At 46.1% G+C, this 23,866-nt stretch overlaps 4 protein-coding genes across 4 annotated transcripts; 1 reads left to right on the forward strand and 3 right to left on the reverse strand.

Moving 5' to 3' along the window:
- Window positions 1-6,761: 6,761 nt before the first annotated feature.
- On the reverse strand, window positions 6,762-7,187 carry LOC115479784 (histone H2A type 1-E). Its single transcript, XM_030217980.1, has one exon. It carries the CDS (start codon window positions 7,185-7,187, stop codon window positions 6,795-6,797), a length of 393 nt encoding a protein of 130 aa, XP_030073840.1. The 3' UTR covers window positions 6,762-6,794.
- Window positions 7,188-7,506: 319 nt separating this feature from the next.
- Window positions 7,507-7,887, forward strand: LOC115479787 (histone H2B type 2-E). Its single transcript, XM_030217983.1, has one exon. It carries the CDS (start codon window positions 7,507-7,509, stop codon window positions 7,885-7,887), a length of 381 nt encoding a protein of 126 aa, XP_030073843.1.
- A 7,171-nt stretch (window positions 7,888-15,058) lies between these two features.
- Window positions 15,059-15,718, reverse strand: LOC115480157 (histone H1.11R-like). The gene has a single exon (XM_030218641.1). The coding sequence runs from the start codon at window positions 15,709-15,711 to the stop codon at window positions 15,082-15,084; it is 630 nt and encodes a 209-aa protein (XP_030074501.1). The 5' UTR covers window positions 15,712-15,718; the 3' UTR covers window positions 15,059-15,081.
- A 7,454-nt stretch (window positions 15,719-23,172) lies between these two features.
- Window positions 23,173-23,589, reverse strand: LOC115480427 (histone H2A type 1-E-like). The gene has a single exon (XM_030219092.1). It carries the CDS (start codon window positions 23,587-23,589, stop codon window positions 23,197-23,199), a length of 393 nt encoding a protein of 130 aa, XP_030074952.1. The 3' UTR covers window positions 23,173-23,196.
- Window positions 23,590-23,866: the final 277 nt, after the last annotated feature.

Below are 23,866 nucleotides of genomic sequence, written 5' to 3' on the forward strand. Positions count from 1 at the left end.
TTTGCGGATGGTAGGCCGCTGTACGGATATGCTGGATCCCAAAAGCCTCCCACACTTGCCTTAAGGTACTTGACATAAAGTTGGACCCCCTGTCAGTCAAAACTTCTTGGGGGAATCCCACCTCACAAAAGATTTTTATCAGTTCCCTGGCAATGCCCTTCGCTGATATGCTTCTCAAAGGTATGGCCCAGGGGTACCTAGTGGCCATATCCATAACCACTAAAACATAGAGGAAGCCTCTTTGAGATTTTGTTACCGGGCCAATAATATCCATTGCGATTCTCCTCCGCGGTTGTTCCACTCTAGGAAGGGGTTTTAAAGGTGCCTTAGGCGGTAGCCGGTCTGCCACCTTCTGACAGTTGGGGCAGGACTTGCAATACCTCTCCACCTCCCCATAAACTCCTGGCCAATAAAACCGGCCCAATATCTGAGTCAGGGTAGCTTGGGAGCCCTTATGCCCCCCCAAAGGGTGATCATGCGCGAGCCTTACTACTAGGGGACGGAAAGCTTGGGGGACTACTAGCTGTCTCCCCGCTTCAGAGTTCTCCCAATTGGGTACCCTGCGATATAGAATGTCCCCCTCTATCATGAACCCCGGGGCTTCCTGGCCCTCCCCCTGTCGGGCCCGTTCCCAGGCATATTCTAAAGTAGGGTCCGTGGCCTGCTCCCTATGAAACTGGGGAAACTGCTCGCTCAATTCTTTCGGGGCTACTGGCAGATAACTTTCTTTTCTTGCCTGCTCCAAGGCCTCCCGTCTGCCCCTCTGCTCCTTTTTTCTCAAAGCTTTCCCCTTTCTCTCTTTTCCCGGCTCCCCTAAGACCTCCCCTTGAAAAGGAAAAATACCTCCTATTCCCTCTTCCTCAGCCTCAGGGTCTCGCCGAGCCTGAGAGCGGGTAGTGACCAACACTCTTTTTTCACTAATACACTCGGTAAAGGGGGGCCAGTCCCTTCCCAAAATCATCTCCTGTGGCAGTCTGGGCAGAACGGCAACGGCTATCTCTATCTCCCCTGTGGGCCCCTTCACGTGAACCCTATGGAGGGTATAACGAGTACTGGCCCCATGTATACATTGAATAGCCACTGCTCCCTCATAGGTATCCTTACCTCCTGTCCTCCTCTTTCTTATTTGTTCCCATAACCTCCTAGAGATCATGGACTGGTCTGCCCCGGAGTCTAACATGGCTACAATCGGTAAACCCTCAACCTCCACCTTAGCAGTATACCAAGGCCTAAACCCTTGGGCAACCTGCGAGGTCCATCTCTCTCGACCTGGGCAATCCCTCCGGAAGTGCCCAGTCTTCCCACACTTATAACAGGTTTTTCCTTCATACGAGGGGGCCTTTTTTTCAGGGCCTGAGGGCACTAAGGGCTTTTTACCACCCCAGCCGTAATCGGGTTTCCCTCCCTGGGGATCAGGCTTAAAGAAAGAACTTTTGGAACCCCAGCCTCCCACAGGTCGGGGCTTACCACCCTCCAGGCCGGGTTCTCCCCAATGTTGGGCTTCCAAATAACACTCCAACCCGGCTGTCACGGCCTCCACCATCTTACAGCCCCTTTGGACCAATCCTGCCCTAATCTCCCTAGGAAGGCCCTGCAGGAATTGCTCCACTACCAATTCTTGAAGAATCTCTCCCGGGGTGTGGCGATCAGGTTCCAACCACTTTTTTACCAAGTCCATCAGTTTAGTGGCCACCGCTTTAGGGGTTTCCCCCTCCTCCCATTTAGTGGACCGAAACTTACGCCTATAAGCCTGGGTACTCAGTCCATACCGGTCTTTAATGGCCTCTCTCAACCTCCCATAGTTGGCAGCGTCCCCAGGAGCCAAGTCTCTAAAGGCTCCTAGAGCCTCCCCAGATAGTGAAGGCACTAACCGCATGGCCCACTGCTCTTGTGGCCATCCTGCGGCCACTGCCACCCTCTCGAAGGCGGTCAGGAAATCATCTACATTATCCTGCTCAGACAACTTTCCCCAAGTAAGTGAGTTCAGGGATAAAGGTCCTACCGCACCGCTTCCTCCTGGCCCCTGTCCAGTTGCTCCGGCTCCACCGCCCCTGGGAGCCTCGATCCCTCGCTGAAAAAAGTCCTGGAGCATATTCAGCACCGGTTGTTGCTGCTCTCGTGCCGCCGTCAAGGAGTCTTCCACCATCTTCCCCGTCAGTTCTTGCTGTTTCTGGAACTGCATCGTCATCCAAGCGAAGATCTCCTTGGGGTCCATCCTTGCTCCGGAACAGCGACTCCTGGTGGGGAAAAAAAAAACAGAGGACACCTCCAAGTGCGGTTTCACTACTTATTTTCCCCCCTTTTACTAGGATCCCTTTATTTCCCCCAATCTAGGCCCCGCTTACCGGAACCCCAGACGGGTCTGCGCCTTTCTCAGTGTTGGCCCCTCCGTCAGGCTTTTCTGTCTGGCTCGTCCTGGCCTCCTCGAGCGACAGGTCCGCGAAGTGATCCCACTCCTGACACCAATTGTAAAGTGGATCCTCTTTTCTCCTGGGTTGCAGCCCTTCCAAGAAAAAGCCAAACCAAAAAAACCACTCCTGTATGGCTCCCCTTTTTCTCAAAAACAAAAATAATGAAGCTTTTTATTGAATAGGAGGAACGTCCCTGCTTCTCCAAAACAACAAACAATGCTACACCGTGCAGGCTTCAACCGCTGCTTTCTCTCCCGGTCCCCTGGAGAGTAGCAGGAAAAAGAAAAAAAAACACCCGGCGCAATTCAGCCCTGGTTTCCAAACACAGTTCAATTTTTAGCCAAGCTTCAAAACACAGCTCAGTCCAGCTAGGCTTTCAACACACAGTTCAATTTTAGCCAAGCTTTAAAACACAGCTCAGTCCAGCTAGGCTTTCAAAACACAGTTCAATTTTAGCCAAGCTTCAAAACACAGCTCAGTCCAGCTAGGCTTTCAAAACACAGTTCAATTTTAGCCAAGCTTCAAAACACAGCTCAGTTCAGCTAGGGTTTCAAAACACACAGTAATGGCTTTGCGCGGGCTCAAAGCCTAGGGTCCCACCCTCTTGGTCAGTCATACTCCTACCTGACCTCCCCCCCGCATGACCCGGCTTGGCCCCGCTACTTCCTTGGCTTTCGCTGAGCCAGAGCTGAAAAGTCCATCGGCTCTTCCAGGGTGTTCTCCGGTTCAGTCAACTCCATAGGGCAAGGCCCACTCTCTTCCTCTCTCTCCTCAGGAGCCCAATCCATATTCTCCTCGCCCCGCCCTTCTCCCAGCTGCTCACCCTTTCTTTCATTAAAGCTCTTTGGTGTCTCTTCTTTCTCCACCCACCTGTTCCACCACCTCTTCCACCAGGTTGGAGAATCAGCCTTACTCCTTCCCCTGCGGCCCTCCTCTGGAGACTCCTGGGAATGCACATAGTTTCTCTTATCCCCAGGCTCCCTTGGGGCATGCTGGGAGTTGTAGTTCTTTATTTCTAGTTTTTTTCTGGGGAATGCCTGCCTATAACGGGGGTATTCTGGCCTATCCCAGGGTTCCTTTGGGGCCTTTCCTACATACTCTTTACAATATATACACCAATATATTTCTGCAGCTTTTAAAAATATATTTGACACTGCAGCAGAACTGGCTTTCTTTCCAAAAGCCCTCTTCCCCCTCCCTTTGGGGAACATTTAAAAAACATTTAAAAGACAAAGGTTCTGCTGCAAGGACCTCACCTCCCCCTTTCCCTCCCTCTTTAACAAAAGACTTCTCAAGTAAGAGACTGCCTCAAGGCTAAATTGACTCTCTTCCTCTGATCAAAAAAGCCTGGCTGATCAACACAACAAACATCAATGGTAACCAGTAGAGGCAAGGAGACAGGCAGGTGGGAAAGGTGTGAAATACAGCTACTAAAAACAAAGGACACCTGCTGGCTGCCCCAGACAAATCTTATCACTGAAATTCAAGCAGGGAAAACCCTGCACTACAATAAACCATTTGTCAGTAAAATCCAGACAGCAAGTCTTGTAATGTCATAAGACATGAGACCAAGATACCACAATGCTTTGCAAATGCCCAAGGGTCTTGTGCAAACCAGGAAACCAGGACAGAGATACACATGGCATGTCTTCCTGTAGCTTGCAAGAGTATAAAAGATAGAAGCTGTTCCAGACAAGCAGATGCTTCCCTTCAACTGCAACACAGATTCTTCTCTTCCTGGGACCTGTAGCCCACCTGCCTGCTATGAGGACCTCTTCTGCAAACATGTGCTTACCTCATGCTATTCATACTATGTAACAAGGACTTGTAAGTAACCTAACTTTTGATCTAGACCTGCTACTTTACTTTACTTAAGCACAGATTATCTGTAAAGATCTGTAAGACCTACCTCTCGTTTGGTTTACATGATTTGTATATTAAATCAACCTTTTTGAAGCTAAAAATACGGTCTCTTTGTGTTCTGAGTATATGGTATCTTTTTTATATACTTAATTTATTTAATTTATTGCAATTATCACCTTTGGTGATTGGTGGAGAAATTAATATCCTAAAACTTATAAATACAGCGCCTGCTCTTAAATTATAAACAGTAGCGAGTGCTCTAGAGCTCTTTCCCCCAAGATAAATCATTTCTTGTAACAGTCCCTCTTCACAAAGTGGTGATAGGGAAGAAGCTGGAAACTACAGGCCGGTAAGCCTCACTTCGCTTATTGGAAAAGTAATGGAAGCGCTGCTGAAGGAAAGGATAGTGAATTTCCTGGAAGTCAATAAGTTGCAAAATCCGAGACAACATGGTTTTACCAAAGGGAAATCGTGACAAACTAATCTCATTGAATTCTATGACCGGGTGACCGGAGAATTGAATCAAGGACGTGCTGTAGACGTAATCTACTTAGATTTCAGCAAAGCTTTTGACACGGTTCTCCACAGGAGGCTCTCAGATAAATTGGACAGGTTGAAGATAGGACCTGACGTGGTGAACTGGATTAGGAACTGGTTGACGGACAGACGCCAGTGGTTAATGGAATTCGCTCGGATGAGGTAAAGGTGAGTAGTGGAGTGCCTCAGGGATCGGTGCTGGGGCCGATTCTGCTCAATATATTTGTGAGTGTCACTGTCGAAGGGTTAGAAGGTAAACTTTGCCTTTTTTGTGGACGATACTAAGATTTGTAACACGGTGGACACCTGGGAGGGAGTGGAAAACGTGAAAAAGGATCTGCGGAAGCTAGAAGAATGGTCTAAGGTTTGGCAATTAAAATTCAATGCGAAGAAATGGGGTGATAGTATCTGAGGATCTGAAGGCGACGAAACAGTATGACAAGGCGGTGGCCGTAGCTAGAAGGTTGCTAAGCTGTATAGAGAGAGGTGTGACCGGCAGAAGAAAAGAGGTGTTGATGCCCCTGTATAAGTCGTTGGTGAGGCCCCACCTGGTGTATTGTGTTCAGTTTTGGAGGCCGTATCTTGCTAAGGATGTAAAAAGAATTGAAGCGGTGCAAAGAAAAGCTACGAGAATGGTATGGGATTTGCGTTACAAGATGTATGAAGAGAGACCTGCTGACCTGAACATGTCTACAAAGAAACAGGGGTGATATGATACAGACGTTCAAATACTTGAAAGTTATCAATCCGCAAGCAAAACTTTTCCGTAGATGGGAAGGTGGTAGAACGAGAGGACATGAAATGAGATTGAAGGGGGGCAGACTGAAGAAAAATGTCAGGAAGTATCTTTCACAGAGAGAGTGGTGGATGCTTGGAATGCCCTTCCGCGGGAGGTGGTGGAGATGAAAACGGTAACGGAATTCAAAAATGCGTGGGATAAACATAAAGGAATCCTGTTCGGAAGGAACGGATCCTCAGAAGCTTAGCGGAGATTGGGTGGCAGAGCCGGTGGGGGAGGCGGGGCCAGTGCTGGGCAGACTTCTATGGTCTGTGCCTTGAAAATGGCAGATACAAATCAAGGTCAGGTATACACAAAAAGTAGCACATATGAGTTTATCTTGTTGGGCAGACTGGATGGACCATACAGGTCTTTCTCTGCCGTCATCTACTATGTTACTAGGTAATGTGGGCAAATTCTGGTATGTAGATTTGGCTCCTGGGATCAAATTACCTGCTTTTCAAATTTAAGTTTTCTGATCTGCTCCACATATGCCACATCTTTTAATCCCTTGATCAGTGTAATTAGGCAATTCTGCATCCAGTTTGAAATGTCATCACTTGCTTATGTGAGAATCCAGGGAACGAATGTACATCTATGATGTATCTTCAAGCTGGCATCACCTTTAAATAACGGCTGTTTAATAGATGCAGTGAACACCGTGGTGAGGTTTGAAAAGCCCGCCCTGTGCATGGATTGGTCAGATAAATCTTTCCCGGTCAAGACCTTAAAACTGCTACTGGGAGAAAGAGAGGACCTTTCCAAAAGCTGTTTCTCTGTGTTATGGGCTTTTTATTTCACATTTTCTGTCAACACTGGTCGTTTCAGAACTCCCGGCATAACTCATTTTTTAAAAACTCTATGTATTCTAAAATCATTGATTATTCCCCCCCCCCCCCCCCCCCCAATTACTCTGGGTATTAATAATGTCATTTCCCTCCGCTTCGGCCTATTCGGTTAGTTCTCCTAGTAAGATTGTATCATAGAAACTGGCCAGTCGGGTATTCTGGGCTATTACCATGGAGTGCTCTCGCCATCCTTCAGCAGCCTCTAAGGGGAAATATCGAACTTGGGGAAACTTTTTTTTTTTTTTTTTTTTTAAAGATGATACTCATGCAGCAAACTGGCTCTTTACAAGACAACGTGGGTGGCTCTAAAAAGAGCCTTTGGGTTTCTGGTTTCCGACCTCTCCGCGCGACAAAGCTTTACTTGCCCTTGGCCGCCTTGTGACTCTCGGTCTTCTTAGGCAGTAGTACCGCCTGGATGTTAGGCAGCACGCCGCCCTGCGCGATGGTGACTCTCCCCAGCAGTTTGTTCAGCTCTTCGTCGTTGCGGATGGCCAGCTGCAAGTGCCTGGGGATGATGCGGGTCTTCTTGTTATCGCGCGCGGCATTGCCAGCCAGCTCCAGTATCTCGGCGGTCAGATACTCCAGCACCGCTGCCAGATAGACTGGGGCGCCGGCACCTACCCTCTCAGCGTAGTTGCCCTTCCGCAGCAACCTGTGTACGCGCCCCACGGGAAACTGCAGCCCCGCCCGGGACGAGCGAGTCTTAGCTTTAGCACGAGCTTTACCCCCTTGCTTACCACGTCCAGACATCTCGAAGAGCTTCACAAATAGCTGAAAGAACTGGAAGCACCCGCCGCCACCCGGCCATTTTTTATACTCCTTAAGTGCTTCTGACACTCCTTGGCGATTGGTTAAGGACCTCAATCCGGCCTGTCTCAACTATTATCATAATAGGCTGACAAATAGGCCAATCCGAGGGCTGCCAGGCTGTCTAATGAGGTGTCACTAGCCTAGACCAAACAGCGAGGAGAGAGGCTGAGGGCTAGTAATTTGCATGTGTAAAGCCTATAAATAGCAATCGAAAAGGCTTTTGTGTGTTTGAAATTTTCGTTCAGCTTGTTACCTCGCCATGCCTGAACCAGCCAAATCCGCTCCCGCGCCCAAGAAGGGCTCCAAGAAAGCTGTGAGCAAGACTCAGAAGAAGGATGGCAAAAAGCGCAAGAGAAGCAGGAAGGAGAGCTACGCCATCTACGTGTATAAAGTGCTGAAGCAGGTTCATCCCGACACTGGCATTTCCTCCAAAGCCATGAACATCATGAATTCCTTCGTGAATGACATCTTTGAGCGCATCGCTGGAGAAGCCTCCCGGCTCGCTCACTATAACAAGCGCTCCACCATCACTTCCAGGGAAATCCAGACCGCCGTTCGTCTGCTGCTGCCGGGTGAGCTGGCCAAGCACGCGGTGTCCGAGGGCACCAAGGCTGTCACCAAGTACACTAGCTCCAAGTAATGGCGGCCTCAGCCTACAGCTTCGGCACACAGAAAGAACCCAAAGGCTCTTTTCAGAGCCACCCACTTGCTTCACATAAAGTGCTAAAATTCCAACTTCTTGCTGGACTGGCCCAAAATTAGCACTACTTTTACTTTATCTCAGAGAAGGAAACATGAATTTTATCTCCCATCACACAAACATTCTCTCCCGGCTTGCAGAATTGTGGTTGCCCATGTTTCCCTCATCACACAAACATTCTCTTTGGGGTTACCCATGACCCTCACCACATTTTCTTTTGGGGTCTCAGAATTGGGGTTACCCATGATTCCCTCATCACATACAACAGGCAAAAAGAAATCAAAGCTCCGTAACTGAAAGTGTGGGTGGCTCTGAAAAGAGCCTTTGGGTTGCTTGGATAGATACAAGCAAGGATCAGGTCCTTTAGCCTCCGAAACCATACAGAGTACGGCCCTGGCGTTTTAGAGCATACACCACGTCCATAGCTGTTACCGTCTTTCTCTTGGCGTGCTCAGTGTAGGTGACAGCGTCTCGGATAACATTCTCCAAGAAAACCTTCAGCACCCCGCGAGTCTCTTCGTAGATGAGACCGGATATACGCTTGACTCCGCCTCGGCGTGCCAGGCGCCGGATCGCAGGCTTTGTAATTCCCTGGATGTTATCGCGTAACACCTTCCTATGCCGCTTAGCGCCTCCTTTCCCCAAGCCCTTGCCGCCTTTACCACGGCCAGACATGTTTAGTTTAAAAAGTAAAAAGCACTACACTAACAAGGATTGATTGACGAAGAAAGCGCTAGGCTGCCACTGTTATAGCAGTGAAGCCGACCTTATGGAGAACTGGGCTCTGTGCTAAAAGGCGGGACAGCTAAATCCTCCCCTCCCCCACACTTCATGCCTCCGACTCGGAGACCATTCCTTCTCCAACTGCTCTACGATTTCATGTGAGAGGAAAAGAAAGGAACTTAACTGATCCTATGCTCTCTTTTACAATGTTGCTATATTCGAAACGTTGTGAAGGATGTTTACATGGAATATGAGGACGAGTAGGGACATAAAGTGCCATCTAACCCTCCTCCCCCCCCACCAATCTCCACTCATTCCATACTAAAACTTCTTTTGTTGGTCTCTGCTTGTTTTTACCATTGCTGCTTTAAACGGATTTATTTTTCCAGTATTCTCAATGCGGTATTAGCACTTCAGCAGACCGTGATCTGCTTTCAGGAAAAATATGCAACAAAATATCGATAATACCAATCAAATCAAATTTGCCGAACAAAGAAGGACACCCTAGAGAGCAGGGAGGCCAAGATTTAAGATTTCATGCCAAAAAGGGTAGGAGGACTGTGCCACCGGGAATGCAGTAATCCAAGAAAGTGAATCTCTAATGTCAGGTCTCGATTGAGTGCAATTGGTGAGTTGCGTGCAGTAGTGAGCATTTTAGTAACATACTATACAGGCCTTAATCCTTACCTATTTTCAAAACTGCATTAGGGTAATATTGCCTAGGCCGGTCCCCCAGATTATGCAACAAAACGGAGATATGATTGAGTGGTGTAGATCGAGTAAAGGTAAAAATCGATTATTTACTCTTTCATACAGTTCAAAGACTAAAGGACACTCAATGAAATTACATGGAAATCCTTTTAAAACAAATAGAAGGAAATCTTTTCTCACTCCATGAATAGTTAAAGCTCTGGACCTCCTTGTTGGAGAATGTAGTAACAGTGGTTAGGGTATCTGGGTTAAAAAAAAAGGTTTGGACAGACATGGGGAAGCCCCTGCTTGCCCTGGGATTGATAGCTTGGAATGTTGCTACTATTTGGATCTCTGCCAGATACTCCTGACCTGGATTGCCTACTGCTTTAAAATAGGATAGTGGGCTAGATGGACCATGGGCCTCATCCAGTATGGCTGACTATTCTGATCTGTGAAAGTTACAAGAGCTGACAAGGGTTTCCATATAGGCTGGGGCCTCACCATAGAGAATTTTATGCACCAGTGCCCACATTTTAAATGTTATTCGGTCCTTGACAGGGAGCCAATGCAGTTTCTCACACAGCGGTCTTGAGCTTTCAAACCTTGATTTACCATAAATAAGCCTAGCAGCTGTGTTCTGGGCAGTTTGTCATTTTTTCAGAAGCATGTCCTTGCACCCTCCATATAACCTATTACAGTAATCAAGGCGGCTAAGGATGAAAGACTGAATTAAACTTTGAAATACTTCCCTGGGGAAATATGGCTTTATGCGTTTTAGCTTCCAAAGAGAGAAGAACATTTATCTGGTGGTAGAGTTCGTTTGCTGCTCCAGAGTTAAGTGCCTGTCAACAATTACACCTAATATTTTTAGAGAATCAGAGATCTGTAAGACACGCTCAGGCTATGTGGAGGTCATAAACTTGTTATAGGGAGTGGAGAGGTTGAGGCAATGTGTTTTCTCAGCATTGAATTTGAATTTAAAAGTGTTGGCCCAATCCAGTATTGTGCGCAACCCAAGCTGTATTTCACCGGCTATTTCGGTCAAGTCTGTTTTAAAAGGAATAGAGACAGTGATATCATCCGCATAAATAAATGGGTTGAGACTTAGTTTGGAAAGGGCTGTGGCCAGAGGAACCAACATTAGGTCGACCATCGTTGGCAAGGCTTGCTACTCCACAGCAGAGTGTGTTTAATTTCCTGGCACCGCTATTCTGGAACCTGCTCCTTAAGCCTCTACCTGAAGACAAACCCTTTATCACATTTAAGTCTTTCTTAAAAACTCGCCTTTTTTTTCGGCTTGTGTGAATTTGGAGCCACGATCCTGATAGTAGTTACAAGTACCTGATGCTCTTCGTATCTCATCTCTTCCTGGTGTGACTGTGACTCTTTCCTTTCAAATATTCTAGTTCATTTCTTAACTTTTTTTTTTTAATTTAGCATAGTCAAAAAGGAGACTATGATAAAATGAGAAGAACGGTGGGGAAAAAAACGTAGAGGAGCAGCTGTGAAGGTCAAAAATTTACATCAGGCGTGGATGCTGTTTAAAACTACCACCCTGGAAGCCCAGGCCAAATATATTCCGTGTATTAGAAAATGAGGAAGGAAGACCAAACGGCAGCCGGCATGGTTAAAGAGTGAGGTGAAGGAAGCTATTAAAGCTAAAACAAAATCTATCAGAAAATGGAAGAAGGATCCGACTGATTATAATAAGAAACAGCATAAGGAATGGCAAATCAAATGCAAAGCGCTGATAACGAAGGCTAAGAGAGACTTTGAGGAAAAGATTGCGCTGGAGGCCAAATCACATAATAATAATTTTTTTTTCTTCGGTATATTAAAAGGAAGAAGTCGGCAAAAGAATCAGTTGGACCGCTAGATGACCGAGGGGTAAAGGGGACACTCAGTGAAGACAAAGCTATAGCGGAGAGATTAAATGAATCCTTCGCTTGTGTCTTCACCGAGGAAGATTTGGGAGAGATACCGGTGCCAGAAATAGTATTCAAAGCTGACGAGTCAGAGAAACTGAGTGAAATCTCTATAAATCTAGAGGATGTAATGGTTCAATTTGACAAATTGAAGAGCAGCAAATCGCCTGGACCGGATGGTATTCATTCAGGAGTACTGATAGAATTGAAAAATAAACTTACAGAACTGTTGTTAGTAATATGTAATTTATCTTTAAAATCAAGCGCGGTACCCGTGAAATTACAGACCGGTGAGCCTGACATCGGTGCCAGGCAAAATGGTAGAAACTATGATAAAGAACAAAATTACAGAACAGAGCCTATTCAAAAGCAAGGATTAACCAGACAAAGCCAACACGGATTTAGTGAAGGGAAATCTTGCCTCACCAATCTATCACATTCTTTCGAAGGGGTGAACAAGGATAAGGGTGAGTGGTCGGTATTGTGTATTTGGATTTTTAAAAGGCATTTGACAAAGTACCTCATGAAAGAGTCCAAAGGAAATTGAAGAGTCATAGGATAGGAGGGAGTGTTCTATTGTGGATTATAAATTGGTTAAAGATAGAAAACAGAGAGTGGAGTTAAATAGGCAGAATTCTCAATGGAGAAGGGTAGATGGTGGGGTTCCCCAGGGGTCTGTGCTGGGACTTCAGAGCATAGGCCTAACATTGACCACCTGGTGAATGTTAAGGCCTCCTTTGAAGGTGCCCCTATCTTAAAACTGACAATAGCCAGCTCCCTACTCCAGGGTGGACAGGCAATCAGGATGCCTCCAAGGAGCAAGAATAATCCACCTCTGAAGAGGTTGCCCTCCTTTTATGCCCTCTGATCTGCTCCCACTCCTATTTATGAAATCTTCCCGCCACACGGTCGTTTTAAAAAAACTTCCGATCAGATGCATTTTTCTTCCCGCTGCTAGTGCAGCATCCCCCCCCCCCTCCACACACACATACACATACATACACACTCACTCCTCTTCCAGCGTTCCAGTTGTTAAATCGCAAGGGGGTTGTGAAAAATTACAAGAGGACCTTACGAGACTGAGACAATGGGCATCTAAATGGCAGATGCCATTTAACATGTGCAAGTGCAAAGTGATACATGTGGGAAAGAAGAACCCAAATTATAGCTCCGTGATGCAAGGTTCCACGTTAGGATTCACCAACCAGGAAAGGGATCTAGACGTCATCGTCGATGATACGTTGAAACCCTCTGCTCAGCGTGCGGCGGCAGCTTAGAAAGCAAACAGAATGTTAGGTACTATTATGAGGAAAGGCTGAAGTGGCTAGGGATCTTCAGCTTGGAGAAAAGACGGTTGGTTGAGGGGAGATATAATAGAGGTCTATAAAACAATGAGTGGAGTGGAACTGGTAGACGTGAATCATTTGCTTACTCCTTCCAAAAATACTAGGACTAGGGGGCAGGTGATGAAGCTACAATGTAGTAAATTTAAAACGAATCAGAGAAAATGTTTCTTCACTCAACATGTAATTAAACTCTGGAATTCGATGCCAGAGAATGTGTTAAAGGCAGTTAGCTTAATGAGGTTTTAAAAAGGTTTGGACGGCTTCCTAAAAGAAAAGTCCATAGACCATTGTTAAAATGACTTGGGGAAAATCCACTGCTTATTTCTGGGATAAGCAGTATAAAATGTATTGAACATTTATGGGATCTTGCCAGGTATTTGTGACCTGGATTGGCCACTGTTGGAAACAGGACACTGGGCTTGATGGACCTTTGGTCTGTCCCGGTGTGGCAATGCTTATAAAAATGAGGACGTTAAAATGCCTTTGTATCGCTCCATGGTGCAACCGCACCTCGAATATTGGAATCGCTAGCGTGGCTTTGTGTAAAGGAGTCCTAAATTTGCAGGTTTGGGATAAGCTCCTTAGGATTTAGCTTCTCTGTGGAGTTATGATATAGGCTGTTACTCTGAATAGAACGCAAAGACAGCTACTATCCAGCAGAAAGCCCATTTGTGTGAATCTTTTGCATATAGAGCCTGCCCTGTCTGTTTTAGAGCTGAGCCCAGAAAAGAGGTGGTATCTCAGGGGAAGACAAGGCAGGCTGGCTTCTGCTGGTCCAGAGGCTAGAGATGCTTTAGTCTTCGCCGAAAGCTAAGCGGGGCCAGTGCAAATAAGTAGGATGAATGCCAAGTGCACTTGGTGAAAACACACTTTTGCAGATTTTAATGGACAGTTCCCTCTTTTAACACTTTTATAGAAAATATGTTCTTTTTTTTTTTACTGTTTACGTCCAGATGCAGGCATCTTCCTCCCCCCCCCCCCCCCCGAATCAAAATGAGAAAATCCCTCCCATATCTCTGGCCTTAAATGGGTCCACACCCTACGGAACAAAACATGTTTAGTATAGCAGTAATAGCAGCCTGTACATCAAAATCCCAAGACAATTGAGAATTTGTTGGAGCCCGCGCTTTAAATTTGCTGCCGTTAACTGGAAGAGTATCTTTCCAATCACTGCAGAGGGCGGGAATTTCAAACCTAGGTTTCAGTTTACTAATGGTTTACAAGATTGCAAAAGGGCTAATTTATCCTATGAAAGCGGAGAATACGAAACAAACAAACATTCAAATAAATAAAGAGCTAGGTAACACACAATTTATACCAGACTGACTAAGAACCAAAATTATGCAAACGTTAACCCTGTCTGCGTACGCCGATGCGAGCGAGCGCGCGAGCAAGACATGCATTTCTGACCAATCCGGCCACGGCCACACCAGAGCGAGCTTTTCAAGCCTTCTTTAACGGTTCTGAGAGCCTATCAGCTGACTAGGAGCAGCCTATAAAAGAGCAGTGTGCCGAGACGACGTGCTTTTATTCCATGATTTCCATCAGTATCTTTTGAAAGCACGAAGGAAGTGAGAAGTGTGTGTCCAGCATGGCCCGTACTAAGCAGACTGCCCGTAAGTCTACTGGAGGAAAAGCTCCTCGAAAGCAGCTGGCGACTAAGGCAGCTCGCAAAAGCGCCCCGGCCACAGGCGGTGTGAAGAAGCCTCATCGTTATCGACCGGGCACTGTAGCGTTGAGGGAAATCCGCCGCTATCAGAAGTCTACCGAGCTGCTTATTCGTAAGCTGCCTTTCCAACGCCTGGTGCGAGAGATCGCGCAAGACTTTAAGACCGACTTGCGCTTCCAGAGCTCGGCTGTCATGGCCCTGCAAGAGGCTAGCGAGGCTTACCTGGTGGGACTCTTCGAGGATACCAATCTTTGCGCCATCCACGCCAAGAGAGTCACCATCATGCCCAAAGATATCCAGTTGGCTCGCCGTATTCGTGGTGAGAGGGCTTAGAAAGCCATTATGCTCCAGCTACACAACCAAAAGGCTCTTTTAAGAGCCACCCAACCCCTCTATTCAAGAGAGTTGACGAGTCAGTCTACCTTGCAGCCTTCCCCGAACCCTCTATTTATGCTGAAACACATGCTCCCTTGGCCTTTTCTTTCCGAACACTTCCAGTATTTTAGCATTCATTTTTTTTTCGCATGGAGAAAAGGCCAAAAGGAGTCTGAGCATGTCTGCTTCTGTGGAATTAAACCAACTTGCTGGCAGCTTCGCCTGTGCCCAAGCTCCAGAGTTTGTGCTAGCGCGCACACCCACATAATACACCTGTGCAGAAGCAGCCTTTTAAAGGCATTGAATAAGAACTAAAGTCATCTTGCTCTTTCTTTGATCTGTGTGGTGGTGGCTCTGAAAAGAGCCTTTGGGTTTATAAGAGAATCGAGCAAGGCGCACAGCTTCACTTTTTCTTAGGGGCCCCCTTTGCGGCCTTTTTGGCTTTGGGTTTGGCAGCCTTTGCTGGGCTTTTCTTCACCTTCGGTTTCACTGCTTTAGCTTTAGCCGGGCTCTTAGCTACTTTCTTGGCTTTAACCGCTTTGGGCTTTTTGGGGCTCTTGACTACTTTCTTGGTAGCGGCTGCTGACGGTTTCTTGGCTCTCTTCGGACTCTTTTTCACTCCCGCCGATGCCGCCTTTTTCGGCTTCTTCACGGCCGGTTTCTTGCTTTTGGGAGCGCTCTTCTTGCCCTCCGGCTGCTTCTTGTTCAGTTTGAAGGAGCCCGAAGCTCCGCTGCCCTTGGTCTGCAACAAGCTGCCCTTGCTCACCAGGCTCTTGACGGCCAGCTTCAAGCGGCTGTTGTTCTTCTCCACGTCGTAGCCAGATGCCGCTAGAGCCTTCTTCAGGGCAGCCAGAGACATGCCGCTGCGCTCCTTTGAGGCTGACACGGCCTTCACGATCAGCTCGGATACGCTGGGGCCCGATGACTTACGCGCTTTCGCCGCTCCAGTCGGCTTCTTGGCCTTTTTCTTGGCCGCGCCTGGAGCCGGAGGAGGTGCAGCGGCTGATGCTGCTGCTGGAGCGGTTTCTGCCATTCTCGTAAGTAAGTAACCCTAAATTACAGAAAGAAAAAAAATATAGAAAACTAATTTTTCCCCCTCTCTCACGTGACTCGGGTAGATACAAACTTGCATCGCCCTAGCGCTCTTCCTCTTATTTATAGTAGCAGCCGCCTTCTGATTGGCTGCACACTCAATGCCTGCATGCTACAGACCCCTGGCCTACGGCTCTGCTAGCCTTACGGTTTTATCAGCACCCGAAATGATCTTTTTTTATAACAAAGTGGCATTCATTTACACAAACATTCTCATTCGGATCTCTACAAAAAAGATTTTACAGTGTGCAGAAACCGTGGTGTGTGCTCTACATGTGGGATTAATAAAGTTTAAAAGGCCCCACCAACTGCTTCCTTCAGTCTTTTTCAACTCCCAAAGCTATAAAACAATCATTTTTATTTGTGAAAATTAAAACAATCTCTGGCTCTGCATTCATATAAACTCAATGGGACAATTTTTTAAAAAATGGTGTAAAACCACACTGGTCCTCATCAGCTTCTTCTCTCGAAAATTCTGTAAAAAAAAACAAAAAACTAACCTGACCTAACTAAAGACAACTAGTACATACCATTCTGCATTGTCCTAGTATTGAATCTATTAAAAGTTTGTCTTAATCATCAAAACCCTAGTTTAGGTGTTAACTTTTTATTATAACCACTCAAGTGATGCCTGGGGTTCATTTATTTTTATTAATTTGTTGAAAATAATGTATCAGTTAACATTTAAGCAACACACAAAACAAAAAGAGAAAAAAGTAGTCTCCACAAGAAAATAATACATCAAATCCTTTCAGAGCACAAAAAGGAAGGGAGAGTAACAAACAGACAAGGAAATCTAAAAGTAACTAAAATGGCCCAAGGCCTTAGCATCAATTTAAACCCTCAATCTAATTGCTTGAGTCCTAATTAAATATCTCCTATTGTGATCTTCTTTAAGTCCTGGAAGGTTATTAATTGATCTGGCAGTAACTACCTATGTTTTACTATCAGGTATTTTAACATACATTTACAAGCATATGCCGGCAAAAAGGACCCCACCACCACCAAAAGACAGGTGATGTGAGACATCTCCTATACCTGAAAATGATTAAACAATTGTAGCAGACCAGACAACTTCCTTAAGTTTAACAAATATGTATTGGTATAAAACAAAAGGCTGCAGCTTCATTTTATAGGTGGTTACAATATGTCATTCGAGCAATGAAATATTAGACAAGGATTATCCAAAAATAATGTGACCCACCACACCAGCAAGAAAAAAACAAAGAATTTACTCAAACTAACCAAAATGCCTTGCCCAAGCACAATAGTTAGAGCAAAAAAAAAAAAAAAAAAAGGAGACCTGGACCTCCAGGCCTCTACTTCAGAGCCTAGACCTATCATTGACCACCTGATGAATGTTAAGGCCTACTTTAAAGGGCCTCATTTGAAGGCACTCCTATCTTGGGTATCACTCCCACCCAACAAAAAACTGGCAACAAGAGGCAGCCCTCCTTTTATGCCCTCTGGTCTAGTCCCACTCCCATTTGTGAAATCTTCCCGCACACAGTCGTTTTTAAAAAGTCTTCCGATCAGATGCATTTTTCTTCCCGCTGCTAGTGCAGCATTCCCCCTCCCTCCCCCCCTCCCCCCCCCCCCCCCCCCCACTCACTCCTCTTCCAGGAGCCTGGGCAAGCGAGGAATTTAGCTGGATGCCTCCACAGCAGCCCTGCAGACATTGGAGATAAGGAGCTGCTCACCAACCCCCCACCCCCACCCCACACCCATTAATTGCGAGCTCCGGTTTGGCCGATCACCCTTATCAGTTTCTCCGCTCTTGTGTTTGTTTATCTACATCAGGAAATATCCAAACTTATTTCCCACAAAATAAAGATTGAAAAGTAGAGCCATTTCTCGACATAGTAACATAGTAGATGACGGCAGAAAAAGACCTGCATGGTCCATCCAGTCTGCCCAACAAAACTGGATGGACCATGACATATCGCCTACATCAGCCTTACTGCCCCACTTAAGGCACTTCTTGGTATTTCATCTAAAGTGTATTACAAAGGTCGACCTCTGAAGCAGCCGAAACATGGTTGGTGTCCGGTCCTTCAATAGAGATTTGATGCCTTAGTGCCCCATTTAGGGCACTTCTTGGTATTTCATCTAAAAGTGTATTGCTAAGGCTGAGCCCCTGAAGCAGGCGTTAGCCGAAACATGGCCCATGTCGGGTCCTTCAGTAGAGATTTCATACTTGCCTGTTCTTATAGACCTTTGGTGCTTTTTTAAAAAAAAATTTTTATTCATTTCTTCGTTATACAACTAAAAAAAGATTAAGAAATTTAGAAAATAACGTAAATCATTTATCCATATTATCAATTAAGTGGAAATTAAAATTTTATTTCGACCTTTATTCTTAAACAATTTTGATCCAAAAGAAGAGAAAATTCAAATTCAAAAAATTAGTAAATAGTTACTACTACCCATCATGCCTCCTGAAGCCTATCATACAGTGTGCTATCTGTTAGTTAACAGTTACATTAACATCCTCTTTTGCTAACAAACATTCCTCTGACTGTTTAGGATGAAAGAGTTGAAATTGCTTAGATTGAAACAATATTCGACAGATGCAAGGAAATTTTAGTACAAAATTAGCCCCGAGGGCTAAAGTCCTCGGTGCATGGCCAAAAAAGCCCTGTGCCTTTTCTGAGTTTCTATAGAGAGATGAGGGTAAGTTCTTATTTTAGATCCTAAAACATGAAATCCAATGACTAAAGGAAAGTTTTAGGACAGCATCTCAGTCCAAGGCAAAAGAGACCACTACAGTAGTTCTCTGAGTGGTGACTTGCAATGAGGATTGAAGTTAGATTCATACCGTCTCCTATTTGTGGTTGAAAAGTTGCACCATCCAATTTTGTATTGCTTTGTAAATATTGTGCCCGAACTATAGGAGGCAGTGTGTCACTTGACATCCCTAAGATTTCACCCAAATACTTCTTTACCATGTCAATTGGTGATATTAGGGGAGATCTGGAAAAATTATGATTTTCTTTCTTTCTTTCTTTCTTTCTAAGGCTGCTGTACGGTGAAGTCTAAATTACAATATACTTTCATAAGTGTCTACATTCTTAGATTAGATGGCCTCAGAGCATAGCCGTAGCGAGGGGAGCTGACACCCGGGGCGGGTCGCCACTGCGCACACCCCCCCCCCCCCGGGTGCAGCATGGCGCACCCTCCTCCCGCTAGAGTGCACCCCCGCCCCTGGAACGCATACCTCCCCCCCCCCCGGAGCGCATACCTGCAGCGAAGTACGGGCGGGAGGGCCGATCCGCCCCGACTGCACGTTCCTGGGGAGTGTCGGCTCCGCGCTGGTTCACTGCTCTCTCTGTCCCGGAACAGGAAGTAACCTGTTCCGGGGCAGAGAGGGCAGTGCACCAGCACGGAGCAGACAACCCCAGCGGCGTGCACCCTGGGCGGACCGCCCCCCTTCCTACGCCACTGCCTCAGAGGATCACTTATCCATTTAATGGATACAGAATTATTTTGCTCTATTACAGCACTGTGATGTTCCTGAAAATAGAACTGAGGCGGAAGGAAAAAAAAAAAAAGCAATGAAGGTGGAAGAAAAAGATATGAAGGTACCCAAAAAGAAAAGACACCCCCAAATCACTACATTTGAAACAAATACTAGGAAATGTAGATGGAAAGCTATGACCACAAATGCTCACAGTGTAAGCAATAAAGTTCATGACCTTCAAGCCCTGATGTTGGAGGCAGACTTAGACGTTGTTGCAATCACGGAGACGTGGCTCAATGGTTCCCATGAATGGGATGCAAACGTACCAGGCTATAATCTATTTAGGAAGGATAGAGATGGTCGTAAAGGTGGAGGAGTAGCTCTGTATGTGAGAAATGATATCCCAGCGACTGAAATGACATGGAACTGGGGAAAGGAAGAAGCGATATGGATCACCTTAAAAAGAGATGATAGAACCTCTGTCCACGTGGGTGTTGTCTACAGATCCCCGACACAATTGAAGGAACTAGATAGAGATCTGATCTCAGATATTCAAAAGTTGGGAAAGAAAAGAGAGGTGCTGTTGCTGGGAGATTTCAATCTGCCGGATGTAGATTGGAAGGTTCCATCTACACAATCGGAAAGAAGTAGAGTGATCGTGGATGCTTTTCAAAGTGCTCTGCGCAGACAAATGGTGACGGAACCCATGAGGGAGGGAGCGACGCTGGATCTGGTGCTCACAAATGGGGATAGTGTGTCAAATGTCCGAGTGGGTGCCCACCTGGGCAGCAGTGACCATCAAATGGTTTGGTTTGATATGACAGCTAAAGTGGAGGGCAGCCACTCAAAACTCAAAGTCCTGGATTTCAAGCATGCTGACTTTAGTAAAATGGGGGAATACCTGAGGAAGGAGCTGATGGGCTGGGAGGACATACCAGAAGTGGAAGGCAGTGGTCCAGGCTGAAAGAAAGTATAAATAGGGCCACAAACCTTTATGTAAGGAGAGCAAATAAAAGCAAGAGAAAAAAGAAACCAATATGGTTCTCCAAGCAAGTGGCTGAGAAAATAAAGGCTAAAGAGTTGGCGTTCCAGAAATACAGAAAAACTCAAGAAAAGGAGCATGGAGAGGAGTACCGGATGAAACTGAAAGAGGTGAAGAGAGAAATATGTCTGGCGAAATCGGAAGAACAAATGGCTAGAAAGGTAAGGAGGGGTGACAAAAATTTCTTCAGGTATATTAGTGAAAGGAAAATGACTAAAAAGGGAATTGTGAGACTGAAAGATGCTGCGAACCGCTATGTAGATAATGATGAAGAAAAAGCAAATTTGCTAAATAGATACCTTTGTTCTGTTTTCACAGAAGAAAATCCTGGAGAAGGACTGCACTTGACAGGCAAAAGTACATATGAGACTGGATATAGCACTCCATAGAATGGAGTGGATATAGCACCGTTCACGGAAGAGTGTGTATGAACAACTAGGAAACCTAAAGGTGGACAAAGCCATGGGACCTGACGGGATCCACCCCAGGATATTGAGGGAGCTCAGAGAGGTTCTGGCGGGTCCCCTTAAAGATTTGTTTAATAAATCCTTGGAGACGGGAAAGGCTCCGTTGGATTGGAGAACGGCAGAGGTGGTCCCTCTTCAAAAAAGTGGTGATAGGGAAGAAGCTGGAAACTACAGGCCGGTAAGCCCCACTTCGGTTATTGGAAAAGTAATGGAAGTGATGCTGAAGGAAAGGATAGTGAATTTCCTGGAAGCCAATAAGTTGCAAGATCCGAGACAACATGGTTTTACCAAAGGGAAATCGTGTCAAACAAATCTCATTGAATTCTTTGACTGAGTGACCGGAGAATTGAATCAAGGACGTGCTGTAGACGTAATCTACTTAGATTTCAGCAAAGTTTTTGACACGGTTCTCCACTGGAGGCTCTCAGATAAACTGGACAGGCTGTAGATAAGACCTGACGTGGTGAACTGGATTAGGAACTGGTTGACGGAAAGACGCCAGAGCGTGATGGTTAATGGAATTCGCTCGGATGAGGTAAAGGTGAGTAGTGGAGTGCCTCAGGGATCGGTGCTGGGGCCGATTCTGCTCAATATATTTGTGAGTGACATGCCGAAGGGTTAGAAGGTAAAATTTGCCTTTTGCGGACGATACTAAGATTTGTAACACAGTGGACACCCGGGAGGGAGTGGAAAACGTGAAAAAGGATCTGCAGAAGCTAGAAGAATGTGCTGCGTAACCCTAGTAGCGCTCTAGAAATGTTAAGTAGTAGTAGTAGTCTAAGGTTTGGCAAATAAAATTCAATGCGAAGAAATGCAAAGTGATGCACTTAGGGAATAGAAATCCACGAGAGACGTATGTCTTAGGCGGGGAGAGTCTGATATGTACGGACGGGGAGAGGGATCTTGGGGTGATAGTATCTGAGGATCTGAAGGCGACGAAACAGTATGACAAGGTGGTGGCCGTAGCTAGAAGGTTGCTAAGCTGTATAGAGAGAGGTGTGACCGGCAGAAGAAAAGAGGTGTTGATGCCCCTGTATAAGTCGTTGGTGAGGCCCCACCTGGTGTATTGTGTTCAGTTTTGGAGGCCGTACCTTGCTAAGAATGTAAAAAGAATTGAAGCGGTGCAAAGAAAAGCTACGAGAATGGTATGGGATTTGCGTTACAAGATGTATGAAAAGAGACCTGCTGACCTGAACATGTCTACAAAGAAACAGGGGTGATATGATACAGCCGTTCAAATACTTGAAAGTTATTAATCCGCAAGCGAACCTTTTCCGTAGATGGGAAGGTGGTAGAATGAGAGGACATGAATTGAGATTGAAGGGGGGCAGACTCAAGAAAAATGTCAGGAAGTATTTTTCACAGAGAGAGTGGTGGATGCTTGGAATGCCCTCCCGCGGGAGGTGATGGAGATGAAAACGGTAACGGAATTCAAAAATGCGTGGGATAAATATAAAGGAATCCTGTTCAGAAGGAACGGATCCTCAGAAGCTTAGCGGAGATTGGATGACAGAGCCGGTGGGGGAGGCGGGGCTAGTGCTGGGCAGACTTCTATGGTCTGTGCCCTGAAAATGGCAGATACAAATCAAGGTCAGGTATACACAAAAAGTAGCACATATGAGTTTATCTTGTTGAGCAGACTGGATGGACCGTACAGGTCTTTCTCTGCCGTCATCTACTATGTTACTAGGTAATGTGGGCAAATTCTGGTATGTAGATTTGGCTCCTGGGATCAAATTACCTGCTTTTCAAATTTAAGATTTCTGATCTGCTCCACATATGCCACATCTTTTAATCCCTTGATCAGTGTAATTAAGCAATTCTGCATCCAGTTTGAAATGCCATTTCTTGCTTATGTGAGAATCCAGGGAACGAATGTACATCTATGATGTATCGTTCAAGCTGGCATCACCTTTAAATAGCGGCTGTTTAATAGATGCAGTGAACACCGTGGTGAGGTTTGAAAAGCCCGCCCGGTGCATGGATTGGTCAGATAAATCTTTCCCGGTCAAGACCTCAAAACTGCTACTGGGAGATAGAGAGGACCTTTCCAAAAGCTGTTTCTCTGTGTTATGGGCTTTTTATTTCAAATTTTCTGTCAACACTGGTTGTTTCAGAACTCCTGGCATAACTCATTTTTATTTTTAACTATGTATTCTAAAATCATAGATTCCCCCCCCCCCCCCCCCCCCCCCATTACTCTGGCTATTAATGTCATTAGCTGTCCTAGTAAGATTGTATCATAGGAACTGGCCAGTCAGGTATTCTGGGCTATTACCATGGAGTGCTCTCGCCATCCTTCAGCAGCCTCTAAAGAGAAATATCTAACTTGTGAAAACTTTTTTTTTTTTTCAAGATGATACTCATGCAGCAAACTGGCTCTTTACAAGACAAAGTGGGTGGCTCTGAAAAGAGCCTTTGGGTTTCTGGTTTCCCACCTCTCCGCGTGACAAAGCTTTACTTGCCCTTGGCCGCCTTGTGACTCTCGGTCTTCTTAGGCAGTAGTACCGCCTGGATGTTAGGCAGCACGCCGCCCTGCGCGATGGTGACTCTCCCCAGCAGTTTGTTCAGCTCTTCGTCGTTGCGGATGGCCAGCTGCAAGTGCCTGGGGATGATACGGGTCTTCTTGTTATCGCGCGCGGCATTGCCAGCCAGCTCCAGGATCTCGGCGGTCAGATACTCCAGCACCGCTGCCAGATGGACTGGGGCGCCGGCACCTACCCTCTCAGCGTAGTTGCCCTTCCGCAGCAACCTGTGTACGCGCCCCACGGGAAACTGCAACCCCGCCCGGGACGAGCGAGTCTTAGCTTTAGCCCGAGCTTTACCCCCTTGCTTGCCACGTCCAGACATTTGGAAGAGCTTCAATAAGAAATAGCTGAAAGAACTGGAAGCACCCGCCACCCGGCCATTTTTTATACTCCTTAAGTGCTTCTGACACTCCTTGGCGATTGGTTAAGGACCTCAATCCGGCCTGTCTCAACTATTATCATAATAGGCTGACAAATAGACCAATCCGAGGGCTGCCAGGCTGTCTAATGACGTGTCACTAGCCTAGACCAAACAGCGAGGAGAGAGGCTGAGGGCTAGTAATTTGCATGTGTAAAGCCTATAAATAGCCATCGAAAAG

This window comes from Microcaecilia unicolor, chromosome 11, assembly GCF_901765095.1.
Source record: "Microcaecilia unicolor chromosome 11, aMicUni1.1, whole genome shotgun sequence".
In the NCBI taxonomy this organism is placed as follows: Eukaryota; Metazoa; Chordata; class Amphibia; order Gymnophiona; family Siphonopidae; genus Microcaecilia; species Microcaecilia unicolor.

Coding starts and splice junctions, on each gene's coding strand:
- LOC115479784 (XM_030217980.1), bottom strand. CDS start 7,187: ATGTCTGGACGTGGTAAGCAAGGGGGTAAAGCTCGTGCTAAAGCTAAG.
- LOC115479787 (XM_030217983.1), top strand. CDS start 7,507: ATGCCTGAACCAGCCAAATCCGCTCCCGCGCCCAAGAAGGGCTCCAAG.
- LOC115480157 (XM_030218641.1), bottom strand. CDS start 15,711: ATGGCAGAAACCGCTCCAGCAGCAGCATCAGCCGCTGCACCTCCTCCG.
- LOC115480427 (XM_030219092.1), bottom strand. CDS start 23,589: ATGTCTGGACGTGGCAAGCAAGGGGGTAAAGCTCGGGCTAAAGCTAAG.